Source organism: Salmo salar, chromosome 16, assembly GCF_965601325.2.
Source record: "Salmo salar chromosome 16, fSalSal1, whole genome shotgun sequence".
NCBI lineage: Eukaryota > Metazoa > Chordata > Actinopteri > Salmoniformes > Salmonidae > Salmo > Salmo salar.
Genome location: NC_138306.1, coordinates 11,709,556 through 11,736,787, shown reverse-complemented (window position 1 = coordinate 11,736,787; position 27,232 = coordinate 11,709,556). Strand labels below are relative to the sequence as shown.

Below are 27,232 nucleotides of genomic sequence, written 5' to 3'. Positions count from 1 at the left end.
ATGTTTAAAATGTAATATTGTCATTCTAAGATTTATAGATGAATATCTCTTGAAAGCACCCGTCATACCAGATTTAAAAATAACTTTACTGGGTAATCACACTTAGCGATAAAAGGGGATGCGATACTCAGAAAATGAGCTAGTAAATACAGCTCGGCGCCATCTTGGAACAATCGCATATCACATCTAATGTTGTATAATATTGTCAATAATCCCTTACCTTTAGTTGTCTTCATCAGAAAGCACTTCCAGGAATCCCAGGTCCACAACAGATGTATTTTCGGTCGAAAAAGTCCATCCTTTATGTTCCATTAGCTTGCTGTTGTTAGCGCGTCTGAAGGCTGTATCCAAATGCTCCGTCGTGCGAGCCACAGCCGTTCCGAAATAAAACATTTTTTTCCCATTTAGGTTCGTTCAAACATGTCAAACGTTGTATAACATAAATCTTCAGGGCCTGTTTCAACAAGAGAGCCAATAAGATTCGAGGGGGATGATTTCATTGTGTTTCAAAACGTTTCCAAAGGTGGGGGTAGACAGGGCCGCCGGCGTAATGGTGATGGCCCTCCCCCTGTGACCAATTTCCAACGCGTCTCATTCACTGAGTTTCGACAGTAGAAGGCTCAAAACACTTTGTAAAGACTGGCGACATCTTGTGGAAGCAATAGGAAGTGCTCAATGAACGATATCTCACGGTGTGAATAATAGGCAACGACGTGAAGTTGAGTCCACAATTCAGAATTCCACTTCCTGGTTCAATCGGTCTCGGGGTTTTGACTGCCATATGAGTTCTGTTATACTCACAGACACCATTCAAACAGTTTTAGAAACTTTAGGGTGTTTTCTATCCACAGGTATTAATTATATGCATATCCTAGCTTCTGAGTCTGATTAGTAGGCCGTTGAAAATGGGCACGAATTATTTCCAAAATGCGCTGTGGCGCCCCCTATCGTAGGGTAACGTCAAGAGGTTAAACAATTTAAAGGCAATGCTACCAAATACTAATTGAGTGTATGTAAACTTCTGACCCTCTGAATGTGATGAAAGAAATAAAAGCTGAAATAAATCACTCTCTACTATTATTCTGACATTTCACATTCTTAAACTAAAGTGGTGATCTTAATTGACCTAAGACAGGGCATTTTTACTAGTATTAAATGTCAGGAATTGTGAAAAACGGAGTTTAAATGTATTTGGCTAAGGTGTTTGTAAACTTCCGACTTCAAATGTATAACCACACCTACCCCCACCTTTTGTATATGTTTTTGAAACCACTCACAGATACACAGAGAACAGGCTTATTAATTGCTTTTCTTTTAATTGAACAAAAACCTGATGAAATGCACTGAACAAAAATATAAACGCAACATGTAAAGTGTTGGTCCCATGTTTCATGAGCTGAAATAAAAGATCCCAGAAATGTTCGACACACAAAAATCTTATTTCTGTTAGTGAGCATCTCACCTTTGCCAAGATAAGCCTCCAATGTCCTTTTAGACAATTTGGCATTATGTCCAACCCACCACGTATGTGTATGGGCTCATGTGGGTAAGCGGTTTGCTGATGTCAACATTATGAACAAAGTGCTCCATGGTGGTGGTGTGGTTATGGTACGGGCAGGTATAAGCTACGGACAACAAACACAATTGCATTTTATCGATGACAATTTGAATGCACCAAAATGCCGGTACCAAATCCTGAGGCCCATTTTTTTAAGGTGTCTATGACCAACAAATGCATATCTGTATTCTCAGTCATTGAAATCCATAGATTAGGGCCTAATGAATTTATTTCAATTGACTGATTTCCTCATATGAACTGTAACTCAGTAAAATCAATGAAATTGTTGCATGTTGCGTTAATATTTTTGTTCATTATAACTTTGACTTTGATATAGCTACTTCACACCTAAGCATACTGCCAAAGTATCATATAATTCTTGATAATATACTGTACATTCTTTGCAAACTAAAATCTTAAAATAGAAAATAGGCATACAATACCAGGCATTAGAAGGTTATGAAAATGTATCATTATTCTAAAGAATCATACAACTGCAAGAGCTACAGTATCAAAAATAAATTTCAATCGAATGTATTTCACCAATAAATATTAAATTAACACAGCATTTGGTATTTGGCCTTTTTCAGCCTCTTCATTGACATCAATGTTCTTTCCACACCAAATACCTAATTTTCATGCATTTACAGACAATTAGTTATATTTCAGCTGTGCCTTAAGGGCAACAAATAAAAAATCTTTGGTATGAGAAGTATTTCCATCTTTATTCCTAAGCTATATTTTAGTTTGACTTGAAAATCCTGAACTGTTAGATAAGCAAACAAACAGGCATACCCACTGGGCACACTGGTCGAGCCAGTTGTTTCCACTTCATTTCAATGGAATTACATTGAACCAACGTGGAATAGATGTTGAATTGACATCTGTGCCCAGTGGGTACATTCTCTACAGTCTAACCACCTCCACAGGTGTATGCATTACCAGCAACTGGGTTAATTGCACCAGTTAAACCACCACAGCTTTGCCGTCAATATTGTGGTCAGTGTGTAATAGAACCGCCAAATGCATAGATAGCACAATTCAACTCCTGTTCTGAGTAATGATGATGATTAATAGAAAACGAATGAAGGCCACAGAATGGAAGAACAATATCACTGGAGTATCACAGTATCCCATCCATAAGTATCCTGTTCTGGTTGATTGGACTCTGCTGCCCCACCACCGCCACTGAGCTGAGATATGTCTCTATCGATGATCTCATTCACTGCAAAAGACAGACATACGGGGGGTTTAGTTTCGAGGCTCTTGTCGTTTCTTACTTTATAGTTGTTGAATCAACGTTGTTTCAACCAGTGTGTGTGCACAGTTTGTTGTAATGCTAAATGTATAATTGACTTATTTTGACGTGAACCGATGTGGAACGGACGTTGAATACCATGCATTGTTGATACACATTGCTTTCTTTTAGTTTTAACAGTCTCCCTCTGCAGATGTCACACATTATGAAAAACGGTCTAAAGGTTAGAGATGGCTGAATGGTGAGAACACATTTTGGAGCTTTATCAAAGGGTGGGATCCATGTCGAAGGCTGAGGTTCCAGTCTGTATTTGTGATGTCTATTTATACTCCCTACAGTGCAACAAAAACACATGGATCAAATGGTCACATATACACCGTACTCATAGCTTTTCCATGAAAAGGTGGTGTGTATGCAACCCGAGCTGTGTATGAGGGTAGATGATAGACAACACATGTAAACAAACAGGCTAGCACTGAGGGAACGGAAATAACCTGTCCCTGTTTTTTTCAACTCATAGACTAACAGGAACTCCGACAGCTTGACTGCACCTGCTCCCTTCCTCCAAGAACACTTAAGACATTGTAAGGGCCTAAAATTAGTAATTAAGAAAAACAAAATCATTGAAACTAAAATATCACACAACTGTACATCAATGAAATCACTTTAATTTGAAATTACAAATTGATTAAATCCTTTCAATTAAATAATTATCTAATCTCACCTAACGAGGCATAAACTCGCAGTTTCATAATTTAAGTATCAGAGTTGCAGAAACCCTGTAGGGTGAAAGTCAAGTTCAAAGAGGACCCTTCCACCCAGCTCAGGCCAGGGGTCCTATTTCCAAGCCGTATGTAGTGAGGGGGTTGTGGGGGTCTTATGAAAGCCTGTCTGTCATTACTGCCCTGTGACAGCTGTGCCACAGACGGTAACTGAAGCAGATTAGTGTGAAAGGTATCTTTAGCCTCCTCTATGTGACTATAGTTTGTAGACTATACTAACATACAGTTAAAAGTGTCATCTCCTTAGCTAGCAATCCGGGCCTCTGCCTATAATTAACCTACATCATAATGCACGCAAACACACATACACATACAGTATGTGCACAAGCGCACACACACACGTATGCATGCACGCACACACAAATGCACACACATGGGCTGGCAGCCATGCAGCCCTGTAGAGGAGCAAACAAAGACCTAGTGGGCATATGGTGACAAGAATACTGGGCCACAGTGACTGTGTTGTCGGGACAAACACAGTCCGGCCAGCGCGAGGTGATTAATTAAAAAATCAGGTCGGCATAGTGAGATCCTGAGAGCTTTATGGTTCATCGCCTAGCCCCTAAAGGCCTGTAATTACAGCCAGCCCTACTTTAAGCTGGGTAAATCCATATGAATTCAATCACTTTTTGACAGCACCTCTTTTGATTTGAATGAAACCTTCCATACATATTTGCCCATTGTAGAAGTGCTCAGAAAGTGACTTTTTGGAGATAAAGGTTCTCAAAGTTGACCTATTTTGTATACCACACCATACCACGAGGCATCCATGTCTACATCACTGGAAGAGATAAATGGTTCAGATTGATAGCTTACAAACAGAGTTGTCAAACTATTGAAGAAATGTTTTTGTGGTAATTTTTTTGACCTTAAACGTCAATTATCTAAAAACGCGTACTCAGATGTATTAATAATTCACACGTTGTAGTTTAGACCCTATTTTACATAATCTGAGGTTGTTCTGTTATGCCCGCCATCTGTGGAGACACAACATACTCTTGAATACAGGGTGGGTGTAGTGTTTTGGCTGATCAATGTACTAAAATGGTACCACAAAGCTGGTTGGAGGTCCACACATTAGAGAATGTTGACTTGAATGGGAATATCTGTTGTTTTAAATTATACTGTCAATCCTTCATAAGAAACCTACTAAAATCCTAGAAATATAAATAATAGAAAACACATGACCATTTAAGTTGACATTCGACAATGGGTGGACCGGCGGCCATCTTTGTGGTAGTAATTAGAAGTTAAAATGTTAATTCAATTACAATTTCAATGGTGTACCAGCTAAATTGCTGTGGTCTGAATGGATAGGTCCATTCTAAGAATTAGATTTCTATGATTGAAATGACATCAAACCTGTATTCAAGAGCAAGTGTCTCAACCGATGGCTGGCACAACAAAAACCTTAGGTGATGTAAAGTAGGGTCTAAGCTACAATATGAAACAAATGTGGGTTTTACTCGTTTTTAGATAATTGACAGTTGCCCTTTACATTCATACCCGTACACGGGTTGAAAATGGCAGATTGGGGCACTGATAAGCACCTAAATTAGACAGTGGCTGTACAGTAACATGCTATAAATGATGTCAGAGCTGTATGAACTTGAGCACAGCACATGACTAGAAGTTACCGCCATCTCTCCCGCTAATTGGACAACTTTAGCAAACTGTTGACAGAGTGAGGGAAATGCTGTAAACTAAGAGGACTCGATGTATTTTGAAAGATGTGACGTTGAGGATTATAATAAATACTGATTTGATGTCATACAAGCAAGCCAAACACCTGTGAGTCCCAATGTGCACTTCACATTTCCATATCATAAGACTCATGTCCTATACAGTGACAACGTTTATGATCACTATGTTTGATGTAGTTACAAGGTGACATGGCTTCATACCATGGGGTTGTTCTGAACAGAATGGGCTTATGTTTGTCTATTGTGACGAACATTTGCAGCAGAACACGCACCTGAATGCACGCATGACTCCTTTCTATGTGCACCAAAATTACCATCTGTTTCTCTGAATTGCCCTGTGAAAGCCTAACACTGTAAGATCATTATTTTATAACTTAGCTAGTCATGTTGGGAATAGAACAAGTGTTGAAGTGAAGCTCACCTGACCCAAATTGCGATTTATAATGGCCGTTTTTTGGATTGCGTAAACAACAACAGTAATTATGTGATTGCTGGGTTGTGTTCCAAACAAAACAAATACAAGTGTGCTCTAGTTCCTCAACCGCACAGCTAGAAAAAAAAGCTATCTTTGAGTCATAAAAGTGCATTGAAATGACTTAGGAACTGTGCACACTTTGGAGAGGGGTGTGGCCACTTGGAGACAGGTAAAATCAACAGTGTAATGTTTTGGATTCACTTGGATTCGATTTTGGTGAACACACGATGTCTGGCCGACCTCGCGGTTGTCCATGACAAACCAAAGTATAGATCAATTATCTCCCATAATAATCATTTTGTAGTCGCGAGCTGTCAGAGCTGTATGGCTCATCCGTGGTCGACATATGCCGCTCGTTTTGGTCAATACTGGGCAAGATTGAAATACACCGTCAATCTAGATCCACCAAGTTGTGACTATGTTGGAGAGACACTCTTATTCCAATCCAATTAGATTTGTGTAGTTGATGCTTACTGATTCGTTGCACTTCCGAACAGGAGAGATTTACAGCTCGTCTTTAAGGAAGAACCCCCATTACGCCGCTTCCTGGAGTCCATTTAGCCCAAGAGACAGCCACAAATTAGAAGGACTGGACAGTGGAGTCCTCCATTGTGCTGGACGTCAAGATGGTCTTTGTAAAGTTCTGGACGGGAAGAGTTCCAGATCATGACGTCGAACTGTTTCTAAATGGGTATTGCACTATTTTACAACCTGCAGTGAAACTGGTGGATAAGTTCGGGATATGGTGTGGAGTACGCAAGTACAAAGTGCACAAAACCACTAGTGGGCAGTCGACAACAATCCCTAACTCAATATCGCTTGACCCGTACAACGGGAAGATCTCCTACCCCGGAAAAAACCCTCGGTGTTACATCTGCCAGGGGCTGGACAACCATGTCAAGGATTGCCCAGAGGTGAAGTGTTGGAGATGTGGAGATCTTGGATACAAATCCAGGGACTGTGAGTCTCCAAGCAAGTGCACCTTGTGTGGAAAAGAGGGCCACAACTTCCCCAGAACATTATTCCTCCTCCACCAAACTTTACAGTTGGCACTATGCATTTGGGCAGGTAGCATTCTCCTGACATCCGCCAAACCCAGATTCATCCGTCGGACTGCCAATGGTGAAGAGTGATTCGGCACTCCAGAGAACGTGTTTCCACTGATCCACAGTCCAATGGGGGAGAGCTTTATACCACTTCAGCCGACGCTTGGCATTGCGCATGGTGATCTTAGGCTTGTATGTGGCTGCTTGACAATGGAAACCCATTTCATTAAGCTCCTAACGAACAGTTCTTGTGCTGACCTTGCTTCCAGAGGAAGTTTGGAACTCGGTAGAGAGGGTGGCACTACGCACTTCAGCGGTCCTGTTCTGTTAGCTTATGTGGCCTACCACTTCACGGCTGAGCCGTTGTTGCTCCTAGACATTTCCACTTCACAATAACAGGACTTACAGTTGACCGGGGCAGCTCTAGCAGGGCAGAAATTTGATGAGCTGTCTTGTCAGAAAGGTGGCAACCTATGACGGGGCCATGTTGAATGTCCCTGAGCTCTTCAAAAAAATTGTCAAATGATGCAGATGCTAAACTACAGGAATGTTTTGCTAGCACAGACTGGAATATGTTCCAGGATTCTTCTGATGGCATTGAGGAGTACACCGTATCAGTCACTGGCTTTCTCAATAAGTGCATCAAGGATGTTGTCCCCACAGTGACTGTACGTACATACACCGACCAGAAGCCATGGATTACAGGCAACATTCGCACCAAGCTAAAGGGCAGAGCTGCCGCTTTCAAGGAGCGGAACTCTAACCCAGAAGCTTATAAGAAATCCCGCTATGCCCTCTGACGAACCACCAAACAGCCAAAGCGTCAATACAGGACTCAGATTGAATCGTACTACACCGGCTCCGACGCTCGTCGGATGTGGCAGGGCTTGCAAACTATTACAGACTACAAAGGGAAGCACAACCGAGAGCTGCCCAGTTACATGAGCCTACAAGACTAGCTAAATAACTTCTATGCACGCTTTGAGGTAAGTAACACTGAAACAAGCAAGAGAGCATCAGTTGGTCCGGATAACTGTGTACGCAGCCACTGTCTACACAGCCGCTGTGAGTAAGACCTTTAAACAGATCAACATTCACAAGGCCGCTGGGCCAGACGGATTACCAGGACGTGTACTCCGAGCATGCGCTGACCAACTGGCAAGTGTCTTCAATTACATTTTCAACCTCTCCCAGTCTGAGTCTGTAATACCAACATGTTTCAAGCAGACCACCATAGTGCATGTGCCCAAGAACACTAAGGTAACCTGCCTAAATGACTACCGACCCTTAGCACTGACATCTGTAGCCATGAAATGCTTTGAAAGGCTGGTCATGGCTCACATCAACACCATTATCCCAGAAACCCTAGACCCACTCCAATTTGCATACCGCACCAACAGATCCACAGATGATGCACTCTCTATTGCACTCCACACTGCCCTTTCCAACCTGGACAAAAGGAACACCTATGTGAGAATGTTATTCATTGACTACAGCTCAGCGTTCAACACCATAGTGCCCTCAAAGCTCATCACTAAGCTAAGGTCCCTGAGACTAAACACCTCCCTCTGCAACTGGATCCTAGACTTCCTGACGGGCCGCCCCCAGGTGGTAAGGGTCAGTAACAACACATCCACCACGCTGATCCTCAACACGGGGGCCCCTCAGGTGGGCCAGATCATTGGTAGGCCTGATCACCGACAACAATGAGACTGCATGGCAACCGGTCCTCGAGCACCAAGTCTAGGTCCAAGAGGCTTCTAAACTGCTTCTACCCTCAAGCCATAAGACTCCTGAACAGCTAATCAAATGGCTACCCAGACTATTTACACCCCCACAACAAGCTGCTGCTACTCTGTGTTAACTATGCATAGCCACTTTATTAACTCTACCTGCATGTACATAATTACATCAATTACCTCGACACCGGTGCCACAGCATTGACACATTGACTCTGTACCGGTACCCCCTGTATATAGCCCCACTTTTTGTTATTTACTGCTGCTCTTTAATTATTTGTTTTTCTTATCTCTTAATGTTTTTTGGTATTTTCTTAAAACCGCATTGTTGGTTAAGGGCTTGTAAGTAAGCATTTCACTGTAAGGGCTACACCTGTTGTATTCGGCGCATGTGACAAATACAATTTGATTTGATTTAGTACGGGCCATTCTACTGCCAGTGTTTGTCTATGGAAATTGCATGGCTGTGTGCTTTGTTTTATACACCTGTCAGCAACGGGTGTGGCTGAAATAGCCGAATCCACTAATTTGAAAGGGGTGTCCACATACTTCTGGCCATGTAGTGTATCATATGAGCCTCTTACCATCATCTAGTGTGATCTCCTGGAGCCCCATGGAGCCAAGAGGCAGCTTCTCCTCTGGTTCCTGCTTGATGTTCACCCTCCCTCTGTCGTTTGAGAAGAGGGAATGGGGTGCCGGGGGACACTCCTGGGGGTCGATACCAGAGGCCAGCCCTTGAGCGCTGCTGGGGGACAGGTGCCTCAGGGGACCCCCAGAGGAGGCTGATGCTAACGGGGAGGTGGAGCAGGTTGCTGCTACTCCAGGGGTGGGGGAATACGAAGCAGGCAAGTTTTTGTCAGAATGGTAGCTCAGATTATACTCAGCCTGTAGAGCCGCTAGGTCAGAGTCTGAGTGGGAACAGTGGTATTTTAGAGACTGCAGCTGGGTTGCATTCTGGGTGTGGGTTCTGGCAGACTGGAGAGTGGCGATAGAGAGATCAGGTCCAATGAGGCTCTGGTACATCACACTTTCCCTATGAGGGCTGGAGACAGCTGGCCTGGGCTGGGCAGACTGAGGTCGAATGACCTGGAGTGCAGCAGGACCAGGTCTCATTGGAGAGCTGGCCTGGCCACTATAAGGCACATTATGTTGTGTGGCCTGGTAGACAGGCTTTGTCCGAGGGGGTGGCATTGAATCAGGTGTATGCATAGGGCTTATCCGCTGGTATCCCATACTGGGACTGTAGCTGTGGAGGTGAGGGGAGTGCTGAAGAGGCGAGGAGCCTGAGGGAGTGTATGCTGGCTGGGAGGGCGGACCACAAGGCACAGGGTGACCACCAGAGGAACCATACAAGGGCCTGTCCTGAGAGAAGGCTCCGTCAGAAGAATTCTGCTTGCTGCTGGTTGGATATAGGCCAGGGAGATTGTTGCAAGTAGACAGATAGGTTGAGTCGGTGAGCTCCTGCTTCACCCGAGGAGCCACAACTGCATGGTCACTGGCAGTGGGATAATGGTGTGGAGAAGCACCAGCCAAGTATGTGAAGTTTTGCCTTTGGCTTCTTCTCCTCTTCCCATTGCACACGTAGAACTGCACCTGGACTGCAGAGCTCACAGTGGTGTTGTGGTAGGTAGGAATCTCAACCACGATTCTGGACTGCAAAGAGAATGTTTCCAAATTATTTATCATCTATTCAAGGGATCCAGGGTTTGGGAGGTCGATTTCATGTAGGCTAAGTTTAATAATGTAATTTAGGTTTCTACTTACTCTTTTACTCTTGTCTCTAATAACTTTTCCGTCAACTTCCCACTGTGTGCGTCCATCTGGAGAGATAAAACATCACAATTAACACACTGTTGTGTTGTGTTAATGGAAAAATATTTTCCTTTTCTGGCATCGTTTTTATACCCTTTTCACACTACTGAGCCAAGTCACGTAAAGCTGCACTGTGCTGGCCTGGTTATGCACCACCATAGTTGTTGGCCCAACTCGGTGGACTCGTGGTTACAGTATCTGCCCTGAGATCATAGGAGCCTCGCACAAGGCAAGGCTACTTTACTATAGTTGCTGGAACGGTGCTGGAAAGAACATATCCAAGTGAGTACGGTTCGGGAAAAGGATAAACCAGGCTTCTCCCCTAGCCTTTCTATGAACTCTATAATGTCAAGGCAGCGTCAGCGTCTCTTACCAGGGCCTTTCTCCAGGAAGATGACCTTTGACTCGGGGGATATGTTGGAGCCAGTAATTACCATCTCCTCCCCCCCACTGACCAAGCAGCTGATGGGACTGCAGCTCTGCATCTGGGGAAGGTCTGTGGCCGAGCGCTGGGCTGCAAGCCAATTACATTTAACTATTACATATACTGAACAGTGAATGACATAGACATATCTGATATTGTCAGAAAACTTAAATTCTTGTTAATCTAACTGCACTGTCCAATTTGCAGTAGCTATTACAGTGAAATAATACCATGCTATTGTTTGAGGAGAGTGCACAGTTATGAACTTGAAAATGTATTAATAAACTAATTAGGCACATTTGGGCAGTTTTGATACAAAATTCTGAACAGAAATGCAATGGTTCATTGGATCAGTCTAAATCTTTGCACATACACTGCTGCCTTCTAGTGGCCAAAATCGAAATTGTGCCTGGGCTGGAATAATACATTATGGGCTTTCTCTTGTATTTCAAAAAACACGTTTTTTGCTTTGTATTATCTTTTACCAGATCGAATGTGTTATGTCCTCCTACATTAATTTCACATTTCCACAAACCTTAAATTGTTTCCTTTCAAATGGTATCAATAATATGCATATCCTTGCTTCAGGTCCTGAGTTACAGGCAGTTAGATTTGGGTATGTAATTTTAGGTGAAAATTGCAAAAAAGGGTCTGATCCTTAAGAGGAGCTCTGGCCACAAGTTATAGCCTTTAACTAATTATTATACCAATAACTTAATATAGATTATATAAATAAAGGTTATTTCTGGTGAAGTCCCATAATCGGGAAAAACTCAGGACTCTATTAATTATGTATGTGGATCTTTGAACGCATGTACAGTACCAGTCAAAAGTTTGGGAACACCTACTCATTCATTTACATTTTAGTCATTTAGCAGACGCTCTTATCCAGAGCGACTTACAGTAGTGAATGCATACATTTCATACATTTTTTTTTCTGTGCTGGCCCCCCGTGGGAATCGAAACCACAACCCTGGCATTGCAAACACCATGCTCTACCAACTGAGCTACAGGGAAGGCATTCAAGAGTTTTTCTTTATTTTTACTATTTTCTACATTGTAGAATAATAGAATAGAATAATAGAATAATAGAATAGTGAAGATAGTGAAGACATCAAAACTATGAAATGACACATATGGAATCATGTAGTAACAAAAAAGGTGTTAAACAAATCAAAGTATATTTTATATTTGAGATTCTTCAAAGTAGCCACCCTTTGCCTTGATGACAGCTTTGCACACTCTTGGCATTCTCTCAACCAGCTTCATGAGGTAGTCAAATGGAATGCATTTCAATTAACAGGTGTGCCTTGTTAAAAGTTAATTTGTGGATTTTCTTTCCTTCTTAATGCCTTTGAGCCAATCAGTTGTGTTGTGACAAGGTAGGGGTGGTATACAGAAGATAGCCCAATTTGGTAAAAGACCAAGTCCATATTATGGCAAGAACAGCTCAAATAAGCAAAGCGAAATGACAGTCCATCATTACTTTAAGACATGAAGGTCAGTCAATCCAGACAATTTCAAGAACTTTGAAAGTTTTTTCAAGTGCAGTCCCAAATAAAATATATTTTGATTTGTTTAACACTTTTTTGGTTACTACATGATTCCACATGTGTTATTTCATAGTTTTGATGACTTCACTATTATTCTACAATGTAGAAAATAGTCAAAATAAAGAAAAACCCTTGAATGAGTAGGTGTGTCCAAACTTTGGACTGGTACTATTATTACAGTATGTAGGCCGGCCTACTGAATAAAGGTACTCACAGCACTCCACAGGAATAGAGGCAGCTTGCAGACACAGGACCTTGCCGCTGGGCTGAGGGATATACACACGGAATGCCACTCGCACACGCGTGTTCTTCCTCCCGATGTCAGTCTCCCCCTTCCTGAGCTCAATGTCAGAGTTCCTCAGCTTCAGGATGCCTGCACAGTCAATACTGTAGAGGGAGAAATACAAGCATGAGACAACATTATATAAAGGCCAATATAAACATTTCCATTTTAATATTTACAGTAAGCTAATAATAATAATACTTTTGGGGGGGGCTCATATTTTTCCTATTACACACAAGTGTGTAATGGAAATGTGTTTTTTTTGCCTATCCCAACTCCCCCTGAGACACCAGCAGGATGTGGGGTCATGGCCAGGGTGCCATTGTACAGCCCCCCTGGAGCAATTAAGGTTAATTGCCTTGCTCACATTTCCGTGACAAAATAGTTATGCTCTGTCTATTTCTATTTGTTCTAGGTGTAGAAATATGCTTATTCATAGACCAAAATCCATTCCCATTTTTAACACGCTATCATCTGTTCTAAATCGTTCAAAAATGATGAGAACTCACAGTGGTAGCCATTTTACATTTTAGATCATAATACCAATAAATCACAAGCACAAATGTTCTATTTTTAGCCTTGTGATGCTTAGAAAACATAAATATGACATGGTTATGACCAGTACCTGGTGGACATATTGTTTTCGGGGAGGAGAGAGATTTCCAGAACCTTTGTACTGCTTATTACGCTTTCCTGGCAAGCAGTAGCCACCGTCTTTCCCGTTACTCTGTGCACCTGGTAGAAGACATGTGGTCTCAAGTACCGATCGTCTGCCGTTCCAATGAAAATCTGCAGGTTGACTGGCTTCTCGTTGTATCCAATGAGCTGTAAATGACACCAATCCGTAGAAATCATATATATGCATTCTACCGCATTTGATTTACAAATATATGAATACACCATGTTTCACTTCTTCTTATGAGCACTCTTGTTCTCTGCACTGTACATTTGAATAACTGTGTTTGGGTCTGTTTAGAAACAGTATGCCAAACCAATGCCAAAGCTCTGTACAGACAGCAATACACCCAGACAATGTCTAAAATGTGACCTGCACTATGCAATTTACATCCTGGATTGCTTGCAATGAAATTACCCAATTGAAACCATTTGAGGTCACCAAAAATAAGTCGTGCCCCTGAAGAGCCAGCATGAGGTTGAGGAATGTCCAACACGCCTACGTGATGTAATGTACGGGGAAACACTGCTTGTGGCATTACAGAGGACGAGAGTGTGAAGCTGTGTGGCTTTAACACTAGAGTAATGAAGCCACCCCAAAATAAACTAGCTGGTATATATTACATGAGAGCCAGGCCTTAATAAAGCTTTGCTTATCTCAGCCTGCATCTGTTCCAGCCTGGCTGCACCTTGATCCATAGATGGTAGTTCAGTCCCACTGCAGTCCTACTGGCAAATAGTGCTCTGCTAGACGGTACCCACTGGCAAATAGAGCTCTGCTAGACGGTACCCACTGGCAAATAGAGCTCTGCTAGACGGTACCCACTGGCAAATAGAGCTCTGCTAGACGGTACCCACTGGCAAATAGTGCTCTGCTAGACGGTACCCACTGGCAAATAGAGCTCTGCTAGACGGTACCCACTGGCAAATAGAGCTCTGCTAGACGGTACCCACTGGCAAATAGAGCTCTGCTAGACGGTACCCACTGGCAAATAGTGCTCTGCTCAATGTTAGGTGATACTCTGAGCCCTGATCCAGGGATTGTATTCCAGCCCCACTGGCAAGTAGTGCTCTGCTAAACGTTAGGTGATACGCTCTGGTGATATACAGTGTGATGCCCAGTGTGATACCCCAAGCACAGACTACTTAAAATGGTAAGAGATCAAAGGGTGTAGTTGTTGGTGTATGTGCAGCACTTTGGAGTAACTAGAGTACGAGCTGTGATCCATCCATGGGTTTAAATGCATACGCCTTGTATCCCTCCTCTCTCATGTAGCGAGTCACAGCACAGCCTAGTTGTTTACTAGAGTTATGGCTTCCAAGGCAATGCTTGATGTGGACTTGAATATACAGAACACAAAGCTCACATGTACACACACACACACACACGCTTGCACGCTCCTGTACTAAATGAAGAGCTGATGGGCTACAATAACAGGCTGTCTGTCTGAGGGTTACCATGTATCTGTCGTTTACAGAGAAGGAGAGCAAGAGAGCGAGAAACTACAGTATGAGATTTGGGCCGCCAGTGCTCTTGTGGTTGGTTGGGTTTGAATTAGCTACGTCACCCCCCATATTTACTGAGCCTAATATATGAACAAGTGTCACCAACCCCTGATAACATTGTTAAATAAATGTCTGATTCAAGTAATAACAAGGAGGGAGTAATTGCACAAAACGCCTACTCAAGACAGTTCATTGTAACAAGAACACTTTGATATCTCAGGATGTCACACGTTGATTGACACCTCGAGGTTGCAATTGCAAACAGCAGTTTATCAAAACACAACTTCTTATGTGAACCAGGCATAAAATTTAGCGCAATCATATTGATCTTCTTGGTCAGAGCCGACAATGACCCTCTATACATACAGTTAAAGTTGGAAGTTTACATACACTTAGGTTGGAGTCATTAAAACTCGTTTTTCAACCACTCCACAAATTTCTTGTTAACAAACTATAGTTGTGGCAAGTCGGTTAGGACATTACTTTGTGCATGACTCAAGTAATTTTTCCAACAATTGTTTACAGACAGCTTATTTCACTTATAATTCACTGTATCACAATTCCAGTGGGTCAGAAGTTTACATACACTAAGTTGACTGTGCCTTTAAACAGCTCGGAAAATTCCAGAAAATTATGTCATGGCTTTAGAAGCTTCTGATAGGCTAATTGTGTCAAGTGTGTGTGTACTGGTGGCGAAGTCAGGTGCATGAGAGCAGAGAGTTGTGAACAAGCGCACACTTTATTCAGGCTGGAGTGAACAAACAGACGGACGCAAACTGCGTCAAAACCTCCAGCAAAAAGGCAAAAGTGGAAAGCGCGAAAAACACTCACCAAAGCTAATGTACCAAATAAACATACAACGTGCACAAACACGGCACATGGAAACATAGCCTGGCGCGTCACAATAACCACATAACAACAAACAATTTCACACAAAAACATGGAGGGGAACAGAGGAATAAATACATGCAGTGTGATATGGGAATGAAAACCAGGTGTGCAGGGAACAAGACAAAACCAATGGAACAATGAAAAATGGAGTGGCGATGGCTAGAAAGCAGGTGACGTCGACCGCCGCCCGAACAAGGAGAGGAGCCGACTTCTGCGGATGTCATGACAAATTGACATCATTTGAGTCAATTGGAGGTGTACCTGTGGATGTATTTCAATGTCTACCTTAAAACGTAGTGCCTCTTCGCTTGACATCATGGACAAATCTAAAGAAATCAGCCAAGACCTCAGAAAAAAAATTGTAGACCTCTATAAGTCTGGTTCATCCTTGGGAGCAATTTCCAAAAGCCTGTGGATACCACGTTCATCTGTACAAGCAATAGCACGCAAGTATAAACACCATGGGACCACGCAGCCGTCCTACCACTCAGGAAGGAGACGCGTTCTGTCTCCTAGAGATGAACGTACTTTGGTGCGAAAAGTGCAAATTAATCCCAGAACAACAGCAAAGGACCTTGTGAAGATGCTGGAGGAAACAGGTACAAAAGTATCTATATCCACAGTAAAACGAGTCCTATATCGACATAACCTGAAAGGCCGCTCAGCAAGGAAGAAGCCACTGCTCCAAAACCGCCATAAAAAAGCCAGACTACAGTTTGCAACTGCACATGGGGACAAAGATCATACTTTTTGGAGAAATGTCCTCTGGTCTGATGAAATAAAAATATAACTTTTTGGCCATAATGACCATCGTTATGTTTGGAGGAAAAAGGGGGAAGCTTGCAAGCCGAAGAACACCATCCCAACCATGAAGCACGGGTGTGGCAACATCATGTTGTGGGGGTGCTTTGCTACAGGAGGGACTAGTGCACTTCACAAAGTAGATGGCACCATGAGGGAGGAAAATTATGTGGATATATTGAAGCAACACCTCAAGGCATCAGTCAGGAAGCTGAAGCTTGGTCGCAAATGGGTCTTCCAAATGGACAATGACCCCAAGCATACTTCCAAAGTTGTGGCAAAATGGCTTAAGGACAACAAAGTCAAGGTATTGGAGTGGCCATCACAAAGTCCTGACCTCAATCCCATAGAACATTTGTGGGCAGAACTGAAAAAGTGTGTGTGAGCAAGGAGGCCTAGAAACCTGACTCAGTTACACCAGTTCTGTCAGAAGGAATGGGCCAAAATTCACCCAACTTATTGTGGGAAGCTTGTGGAAGGCTACCCAAAACGTTTCACCCAAGTTAAACAATTTAAATGCAATGCTACCAAATACTAATTGAGTGCATGTAAACTTCTGACCCACTGGGAATGCGATGAAAGAAATAAAAGCTGAAATAAATCACTCTCTCAACTATTATTCTGACATTTCACATTCTTAAAATAAAGTGGTGATCCTAACTGACCTAAAACAGGGAATTTTTACTAGGATTAAATGTCAGGAATTGTGAAAACTGAGTTTAAATGTACTTGGCTAAGGTGTATGTAAACTTCGGACTTCAACTGTACATTTGTCATGCAGACCTGGATTCAAATAGTATGTGTTTAAATACTTTAGCTGAGCTAGATTGAGCTTTACACGTGCAAATACTATTTGGACCCAGGTCTGGTGTCATGAGGTTGGGGAAGACTTTCTCTTAACCTTGACTACAGGGTGTCCTCCTGAGGCAGCCTTGACGGCCCCCCGACTCCCCTCTGTCTCGTAGTGGGCCCTGTGGTGGCCCCGTGGCTGCACATCCACCTTCAACTCGCACTGGCCAAACTGGCTGGGCAGGGGCCAGTCCAGTGGGGGTAGGGATGAGGTCCTGGGTGGGAAGGCACAGGGTCATATTAATTAGACAGCAAATGAAAGAAAACAGACTGAAACAGGTAGGGATTACCCGAACTTGCCCAATAAGAAATGCTAATTTTCCATTGCAAGAATGTTTGCTACAGTGTGCGTTAACGACTACAACCCAGACATTATTGCTCATAAACATACAGTCATTCAGATTTGGTGTTAAAAAATTATAGGGGTCGGTATCTTGTTCTTCACCTCTAGTTATGATCTCCTGACCCTTGGCCTTGCTAGGGTTGCTATGGTAGTACAATGTCTGCACCATGCTGAGTGATTGCAGAAATGAGAGTGTTCAACTGGTGGTTAGCATGATGAAGCACACGTGAGAATTGATGCTTATGTAATTATGAATAACAAACCTGAAAAGGGGTGTGTTGCCAGGTTTGGGTTTGTTCCAGGAGAAGTGTGAGGGAACCGAGAGAAAAAGTTCTTCAAAAAGGCCATCCTGTTTTAGAGTAGACCCAGACTCATCTGCAGGTGAGTCCAGGTGAGGCAACACGACTCCTTGGTCTTCGGGCACCAGCCCTGAGTCTCCTTGTCCATGCAGTAGACCCATGTGAGCCTGCTGAGAGGTCCTCCTGGTTTTGGAGGGAATGTCTACCTCAGAGAGGTTGTACAGGAGGGCCCCCATGGCACCAGGGCTTCCAACCACCCAGGTGTCCTCTGTTACGCTGCCCCTGGGAGAGTGGCTGGGGGTGGGGCAGGGGGACTGATGAGGGGATGGGGAGGGGGAAGGTCCCTGTCCGTAGACGTCTGCGCTGGAGTGTCGTCTCTTCCCACAAGGTGATGTGGGCCTTGAGCCGGACCTGGAGGTGGGGCGCGGGTTAAGCCAGTTCTCGTCTGTGACGCTGTTGCGCGGAGAGTGACAGGGGGACTGACGGGGCGACTGGCGAGGGGACTGGTGAGGCGAGAGGGAGTGGGTGTTCATGAAGTACTGCTGCTGCCACAGCTCTACCCCGAATCCCCCCGCGGCCTGGCCTTGTGGGGAGCAGCCAGGGGAGGCCAGGGGAGAGGCCAGCGGGGAACCCATGGTGAATCGGGCGGCCGCCTCGTTCAGCTCAGCCTCCACGTCGTCGTAAACGTGAGAGAAGGACTCGCAGGAGGACACATCGGACAGCCAGCTCCTGGAGGACAGGCTGCTGCAAGGGCTGGGGTTCAGGGACGATGAGTCCCTGTAACAGGGGTCCAGGGGTAGGTAGAGGTGATCCCTGGACCAGGACCGTTCACGACCGCACTCCCCCCCGCCGTCTGCCCCGCTGATGGGCACGGCATCCTGGCTGGTTCCCAGCTCTTGGTGACTGTGACTGATAGATGTGATCTGGATGCTTGGGCAGTCGAACGCCTTGGGGAGGTGTCCCATGGGACAGTATCTGGAACTGTGAACTTCATAGCTGGAGCTGGGGTGGTAGTTACTATAGGTTTGGAGAGGAGCTTGTTGAGAAGCAGCCTGATGGTGCTGCTGGCTCTGTTGTAAGTCTTGGGCCTGGGCAATAGGCTGATTGACCATAGACTGGGTGGTACAGTATGGCGTGCTGTCACCAGGGTCTGGACCTGGGTATAAAAAAAGTACACTTAGAAAAAGGTGTTCCAAAAGGCTCCTGCGGCTGTCCCCATAGGAGAACCCTTTTTGGTTCCAGGTACAACTATTTTGGGTTCCACGTAGGACCCTCTGGAAAGGGAACCTGGTTCTACCTGGAACCAAATGTGGTGCGTCAAAGGGTTCTCCTATGGGGCCTGCCGAAGAACCCTTATTGGTTCTAGATAGGAGTGTAGGCAAATTGAGGGGGAGGTTCATTTGTAATGCAAAGTGTCTAGTCTTTAGGGCATACAGCAGCAGATAAAAATGGTGCCATTGCTCCCTGCATTACTCCAGAGAGGAGATAACAGACAAACAAATGATAATTCTCTGATCAACTACTCACTATAGCCTACTCTCTCTTTTGATCGACCCTTTAACACCGACAGCCTAGACTAGTCATCCCTAACCCACTGGGAATGTTGTCATAAATGCCATTTCAGAGTCTCTCCAGAAACTGTGGGGAAGATCAGACATAGAGATTGACCTGTTTGGCAGGGGCTCCTGTGGCTTGGCGATGGATAGATTAACAACAGCAGCACTCACCAGTCTAAATCACACAACTAACTAACTGTATGTTCTCACAGGTGTCAACTGAGCAACAGCAACAAAAGCGGCGGCCTTCTAGAGCTGGTCGGCAATATGGACAAAATTCCATATCATGAGAAATTGCCTGCATTTATTCCATAACAATAAATAGAATGATACATTTCTAACATTCATGTGCACCATGTTTTTCTAAATCATCCTACTACTACTCGTTTCATGATTGTAGCCATCAAATGGTCCAAATTACCCATATTAGCAAACTTATTTAATCTCAAACTTCACATTTCTCTAGTATAGGCTACCTATCTTCATGAACAATATCAGGAAAATGCTTGCGATAAGTGGTCGTGTCGATACTTTTAAACTCCACAGCCTACTGTCTACACTAGTTCACACAAGGACAAACATAACCACACACTGTCATGCTCTGGCCTGGTCTGCACACAAAATGCAAAGATGGTGAGATGTCCAAAGGGCTATGTGCCACGATATGGAGCACATAAAAGAACGGCCCTTCGCCTTGACTTATTTGCAAAATGAATGTAATGAATGTAAACGTTATCTGATGCAACACCAACTCGACGGCCCCTCGGGCTGGATGGTAGATTGTGTCAGCGCCTGACTGAGATGTGGGTGCTATTTACAGGAGTTGGAAATAAGGAAGGAAACAGACAAGAGAAATGGCTGATGGAGAACAGGTTGCTATCATGTTTTATTCTCTTCTATTACAATAGATATTAAAGATATAAAAAGTTAATTCTTATTCAACTTAATCTGTAGGCTACTCTAGGCTTATTCGGCCTCTCAATTGATAGCCTAGGTTATGAAGAGGGCTACAGATTGGTCAATGAATGCAGCCTACAGTCGTGGTTCGGCTCTATGACCAGATACCGCAATCTAGCCAAGGCGAAACAAACCCCAATGTCACTGACATTTGACCCTTTCCCCAGGCCTTTGTCCTGTAATGTCTGTGCAAGACATTGACAAAATGGGCAGTTGTCAATACAATAGTGATTACTCTACAAATTACACAGTGATACTGTATATTGAGACACTTAGATTTGGCATATATCGAAATTTAAACTGGACCAGGATCTGATTAGATATAATCAAATGCAACTGTGTAATAAACTCCATGTCATTCAAGATGTCTGGTGTGTTATTATCAGTGGCGATGCGTCATTCAGGGCTGTTTAGTTAATAAAAATAAATAAAAAAGATAATAATAATAATTATATATATTTTTATTCTGTTTTGCATGTTATTTTGGCATTAATACGTGTCACATATCATAAATATATAATTGAGTTAATAAAGCCGCATACAAACATGGTCTCTTTTTTGTTTTCTTGAGAAAGGCAGTTCCAAACTGCAGGTGTTTTAGCCTAGCTCAGTGCTTTCTGTGGTGGTTTGACATTGCTTCCTTTGACACATTGGTGTGGCTGGCTTCCGGGTTAAGCAAGCAGTGTGTCGCGAAGCAGTGCGGCTTCACTCTCGACCTTCGCCGAGTCCGTAGGGGAATTGCAGCGTTGAGACAAGATCGTAACTACCAATTGGATATCACGAAAAAAGGGGTTAACGCCATGGGCCAGAAAAGTTTGAATACATTGGCCATGCTGTCAATCCAGCATGACTTCTGCCACATTCAAAACTCGGAATTGGTCATCCAACTCTGAATTCCAAGTCGGGATTTTGGGCCTCTTTCTATAGCCCACAAGAAGGACCGCCGCGCCACCTTCCTGTTCAAGTCAGCACAGCACAACAAGGTGAGTCCAAAAACGTTTTGTTTGCTGCTGCATAAATTATGTAACATTCCAGGGAGATATGAAAACTGTAGCTAAAAAAGTAATACTAAGTGTATGTTGTGTAGTAAGCTGTTAGTAGCCCATGTGCCTCACCCTAATAATTTGTTCCCTTTTCACCTTATAACTGACTGTTCTGACTTGGTGGTGCACATTTAGCCTATAGCCTGTTTTAGAGAAATGTCATCATCGAATATTGTCATCATCGAATATTGTAAGAGCTTCCATTGTCTGCTTATATGCCCCCTTTATTTATCCTATGGTTGTGACTTGGTCTGAATTCTGTCACTGTACATTTCAAATGTGCTGAACAAACAGTTATATTGACTACGCCCGTGTAGTCAATCGATATTACGGATTGCCTCTTATCCGCTCATCGTCCCCTTATGCCATAGTTTGTTGATCTCAACTGTCAGTAGAAACCACATTTGTTTAAGCAAGTCATCCATATCAGCTATATTTTTTAAAAGGCAGTAAAAGAGGCTGAATGAACTGTTTCGCTGCCAGACAAGGCTCTGCTGATAGCCAAGTGTAGCAGTGGTAAGGTGTTGGGACAGCTTTATGAAGGCCCTAACCGTTTGGGGGCACTGTTTGTCACCGTTATAATGCAATGAATGTATTGTTTAGTGTTGTGGCATGCATTGCTGGCATGCATGTCAAAAAAAATTTGGGGGGGTTTGCCCCACCAAGATTGACATGCTAAAAGATTGACATGCTAAAATCGTACAGTACAATACTAAAAAAGAACTTAATCCTAACATTTAAAGATATAAAACGTACATTCTTATTGAACTTAATCTGTAGGCTACTCTAGGCTTATTTGGCTACTCAATTGATAGCCTAGGTTACGTAGACGGCTACAATAGCCGACACATGCTTCAAGATGGCCACCATGGTTTGTGTTCCCAAGAAAGCTAAAGTAACTGAACAAAATGACTATCGCCCCATTGCACTCACTTCTGTTATCATGAAGTGCTTTGAGAGACTAGTCAAGGAGCATATCACCTCCACCCTACCTGATACCCTAGACTCACTCCAATTTGCTTACCGCCCCAATAGGTCTACTGACGATGCAATCGCCATCACACTGCACACTACCCTATCCCATCTGGACAAGAGGTATACATATGTAAGAATGCTGTTCATTGACTACAGCTCAGCATTTAATACCATAGCACCCTCCAAACTCGTCATTAACCTGTTAGGGCTAGGGGGCAGTATTTACATGGCCGGATAAAAAAACGTACCCGATTTAATCTGGTTATTACTACTGCCCAGAAACTAGAATATGCATATAATTATTGGCTTTGGATAGAAAAACCCTAAAGTTTCTAAAACTGTTTGAATGGTGTCTGTGAGTATAACAGAACTCATATGGCAGGCAAAAACCTGAGAAGATTATGTACAGGAAGTGCCCTCTCTGACAATTCCTTGAGCTTCTTGGCTCTGTTTATTGAAAACTGAGGATCTTTTCTGTAACGTGACACTTCCTACGGCTCCCATAGGCTCTCAGAACCCGGGAAAAAGCTGAATGATGTAATTCCAGCCCCTGACTGAAAAACATTATCGCCTTTGGTAAGTGGCCGATCAGAGGACCATCAGACTGAGGCTCGTGCACGAGGGGATCCCATGTTTTTATTTTCTCTCTCTTTGAACGTAAACACGCTTTCCCAGTGGGAATATTATCGCTTTTTTACGAGAAAAATGGCATAAAAATTTATTTTAAACAGCGGTTGACATGCTTCGAAGTACGGTAATGGAATATCTAGAAATGTTTTGTCACGAAATGCGTCGTGCGCGTCACCCTTCTTTACACTTCGGATAGTGTCTTGAACGCACGAACAAAACAGAGGATATTTGAACATAACTATGGATTATTTTGAACCAAACCAACATTTGTTATTGAAGTAGAAGTCCTGGGAGTGCATTCTGACGAAGAACAGCAAAGGTAATAACATTTTTCTTATAGTAAATCTGACTTTGGTGAGGGCTAAACTTGGTGGGTGTCTAAATAGCTAGCCCTGTGATGCCGGGCTATCTACTCAGAATATTGCAAAATGTGCTTTCACCGAAAAGCTATTTTAAAATCGGACATAGCGAGTGCATAGAGGAGTTCTGTATCTATAATTCTTAAAATAATTGCTATGTTTTTTGTGAACGTTTATCGTGAGTAATTTAGTAAATTCACCGGAAGTTTGCGGGGGGTATGCTAGTTCTGAACGTCACATGCTAATGTAAAAAAGCTGGTTTTTGATATAAATATGAACTTGATTGAACAAAACATGCATGTATTGTATGACATAATGTCCTAAGATTGTCATCTGATGAAGATCATCAAAGGTTAGTGCTGCATTTAGCTGTGGTTTGGGTTTATGTGACATTATATGCTAGCTTGAAAAATGGGTGTCTGATTATTTCTGGCTGGGTACTCTGCTGACATAATCTAATGTTTTGCTTTCGTTGTAAAGCCTTTTTGAAATCAGACAGTGTGGTTAGATTAACGAGTCTTGTCTTTAAAATGGTGTAAAATAGTAATATGTTTGAGAAATTGAAGTAATAGCATTTCTAAGGTATTTGAATAACGCGCCACGGGATTCCACTGGCTGTTATGTAGATGGGACGAAATCGTCCCACTGGCCCTAGAGAAGTTAAGCTCAAGACCCTGGGTCTTGACCCCGCCCTGTGCAATTGGGTCCTGGACTTTCTGACGGGCCGTCCCCGGGTGGTGAAGGTAGGAAACAACATCTCCACCCCGCTGATCCTCAACACTGGGGCCCCACAAGGGTGCGTTCTCAGCCCTCTCCTGTACTCCCTGTTCACCCATGACTGCGTGACCATGCACGCCTCCAACTCAATCATCAATCACCAACAACGACGAGACAGCCTACAGGGAGGAGGTGAGGGCCCTCGGAGTGTGGTGTCAGGAAAATAACCTCACACTCAACGTCAACAAAACAAAGGAGATGATCGTGGACTTCAGGAAACAGCAGAGGGAGCACCTCCCGATCCACATCTATGGGACAGTAGTGGAGAATGTGGAAAGTTTTAAGTTCCTCGGCGTACACATCACGGACAAACTGAAATGGTCCACCCACACAGACAGCGTGGTGAAGAAGACGCAATAGCGCCTCTTCAACCTCAGGAGGCAGAAGAAATTTGGCTTGTCACCTAAAACACTCAAACTTTTACAGATGCACAATCGAGAGCATCCTGTCGGGCTGTATCACCGCCTGGTACGGCAACTGCACCGCCCTCAACCGCAAGGCTCTCCAGAGGGTGGTGCGGTCTGCACAACACATCAACGGGGGCAAACTACCTGCCCTCCAGGACACCTACAGAACCCGATGCCACAGGAAGGCCAAAAAAAACATCAAGGACAACAACCACCCGAGCCACTGCCTGTTCACCCCGCTATCATCCAGAAGGCGAGGTCAGTACAGGTGCATCAAAGCTGGGACTGAGAGACTGAAAAACAGCTTCTATCTCAAGGCCATCAGACTGTTAAACAGCCATCACTAACATAGAGAGGCTGCTGTCAACATACAGACTCAAATCTCTGGCCACTTTAATAAATTGACTTAATAAAGGTATCACTAGTCACCTTAAATAACGCCACTTTAATAATGTCTACATATCCTACATTACTCATCTCATATGTATATACTGCTCTATACCATCTACTGCATCTTGCCTATGCCTATCATTTGTCACTTTAAATTACGCTACTTTAATAATGTTTACATATCCTACATTACTCATCTCATATGTATATACTGCTCTATACCATCTACTGCATCTTGCCTAAGCCGCATGGCCATCGCTCATCCATATATTTATATGTACATATTCTTATTCATCCCTTACATTTGTGTGTATAAGGTAGTTGTTGAGAATTTGTTAGATTACTTGTTCGATGAATTTGTTAGATTACTAGATATTACTGCATTGTCGGAACTAGAAGCACAAACATTTCGCTACACTCGCATAAACATCTGCTAACCATGTGTATGTGACCAATAAAATATGATTTGATATTGGTCAATGAATGCAGCCTACAGTCGTGGTTCGGCTCTATGACCAGAACCCGCAATCTAGCCAAGGCGAAACAAACAGAACATTTGCACCAAATGGATAACTTTGTAACATTCTATTAAGGCTTTGTGGTATACGGATACATTGTAAAAAAATATATAATAATTAAAAAACTCACCTGTGGGGCCTAGCTGTTGTTGCACGTCCTCTCCGAAAATAAGTCTGAAGTCCAGTTCCTCATTGCCGCTACAATTTACAGTAGTCATTCGGTCTTACGAGTCGGTTCTTTACAGTTCTTTATTCCAGGGTTGTTTCAAAACTGGATTCAAAAGGTTAACGATACAACAGGAGGAAATTATTTTAGTTTACACTATAAACAGCGACAAGAAGCCTATCCGAAGTTGGGAATAACTAAAGCGAATCCTAAATGCGTGTTCCCTCCAGGCGACATTTATTACGATGATATTATATTCTCTTGATACTTCACCAGTTCAGTTCTCGCACTAAAAAAGACGCATAGACAATAGTTCGACCGTAGTTACTCTTGATGACCGATGAAGTAGGCTAGTAGTCTACTCTAAACTTCCACATTACAAACAAAGCATAACAGACAGCTCCGTTCATGACGTCAGCAAAATACTACAGCCGGCATCACCCCGCGTACAGTAGCTGGTGAGAGAGTACTGTAGGCCTACAAGCTACTAGACGATTTTAGACTATCAAATCACCTGGCAAGACAATGAATGTATTTCTGAGAGACTGCACTCAATCAATGATGCGAATGCTTATCTCCTTAGAAGCAAACAGTTTCAAAACAAAGAAACCATCCGTGATCAGACACACACACACCACTCATACTACAATCAAAACGTAAACCTTTATAGTTGAACAGTGATAGAGCAACAACTACTTTATAAGGATGAAAACTGCAAAAAAAAAGTACGTTTTCAACAATTGTGTAAGGCCCCATAGAAGACAATGGTACAATAAATACTGTCTGAAAATACTAAGTAGCTTTATACAGCTCCTGTACTGCCCTCCTCTGGCACCTTTTATAACACAGTACATACACTCCTGTCAATAGCAATAAAACAAAACCAATAATTACCTTGCTTCTGGTCAATATGATGTGGTGCTGAAAGTTGATAAGTGGTTTTCTATCGTGACTTTACAGCAGAAAACATTCAGTATGGCAAGCATAAGGAGAATGTGTGATTTCAAGTAGACTGCCATACTTGTCTTGTTACGTATTTGACCAGTTTTTTCATAAACAAATCAAATTAACAGTTTTGGTTATCAAATCAAAAAAAAAATATATATAAATATATATATATATAATAATAAAAAAAAAAAAATATATATATATATATATATATATATAGTTTTTTTTTTTAAAGAATAGGGCCGTTTCTTAATCCCCGTAGAGCATGCCTTCTTCACACAAACATGCTTGTTGTCTATGAACAAAATAATCCAGGAGAGAAAATGAATAGCATGGAACGCCTCATGCTGATTGATGTTTGACTATTGGGGCGGGAGCTGATAGAATATCTCAGTTACTCACTGTACGCTGCTCTTGTAGGCTCATGTCTCAAACTCACAACAATATGGCCGCTACTGTATCAATCACTCCCCCTGGCAAGAGCTGACCCCTGCTGCAAATCCGCCACC

The 27,232-nt window shown here is 43.0% G+C and overlaps 1 protein-coding gene across 1 annotated transcript; it reads right to left on the bottom strand.

The window, feature by feature from the left end:
* Nucleotides 1–1,291: 1,291 nt before the first annotated feature.
* LOC106573250 (nuclear factor of activated T-cells, cytoplasmic 3) lies at nt 1,292–26,312 on the bottom strand. The gene is made up of 9 exons (XM_014148149.3): nt 25,740–26,312; nt 17,962–19,153; nt 17,408–17,570; nt 13,259–13,458; nt 12,565–12,737; nt 10,747–10,887; nt 10,326–10,381; nt 9,146–10,214; nt 1,292–2,783 (listed from the first exon to the last, which is right to left on the bottom strand). Exons 1-9 carry the CDS (start codon nt 25,825–25,827, stop codon nt 2,671–2,673), a joined length of 3,195 nt encoding a protein of 1,064 aa, XP_014003624.1. The 5' UTR covers nt 25,828–26,312; the 3' UTR covers nt 1,292–2,670.
* Nucleotides 26,313–27,232: the final 920 nt, after the last annotated feature.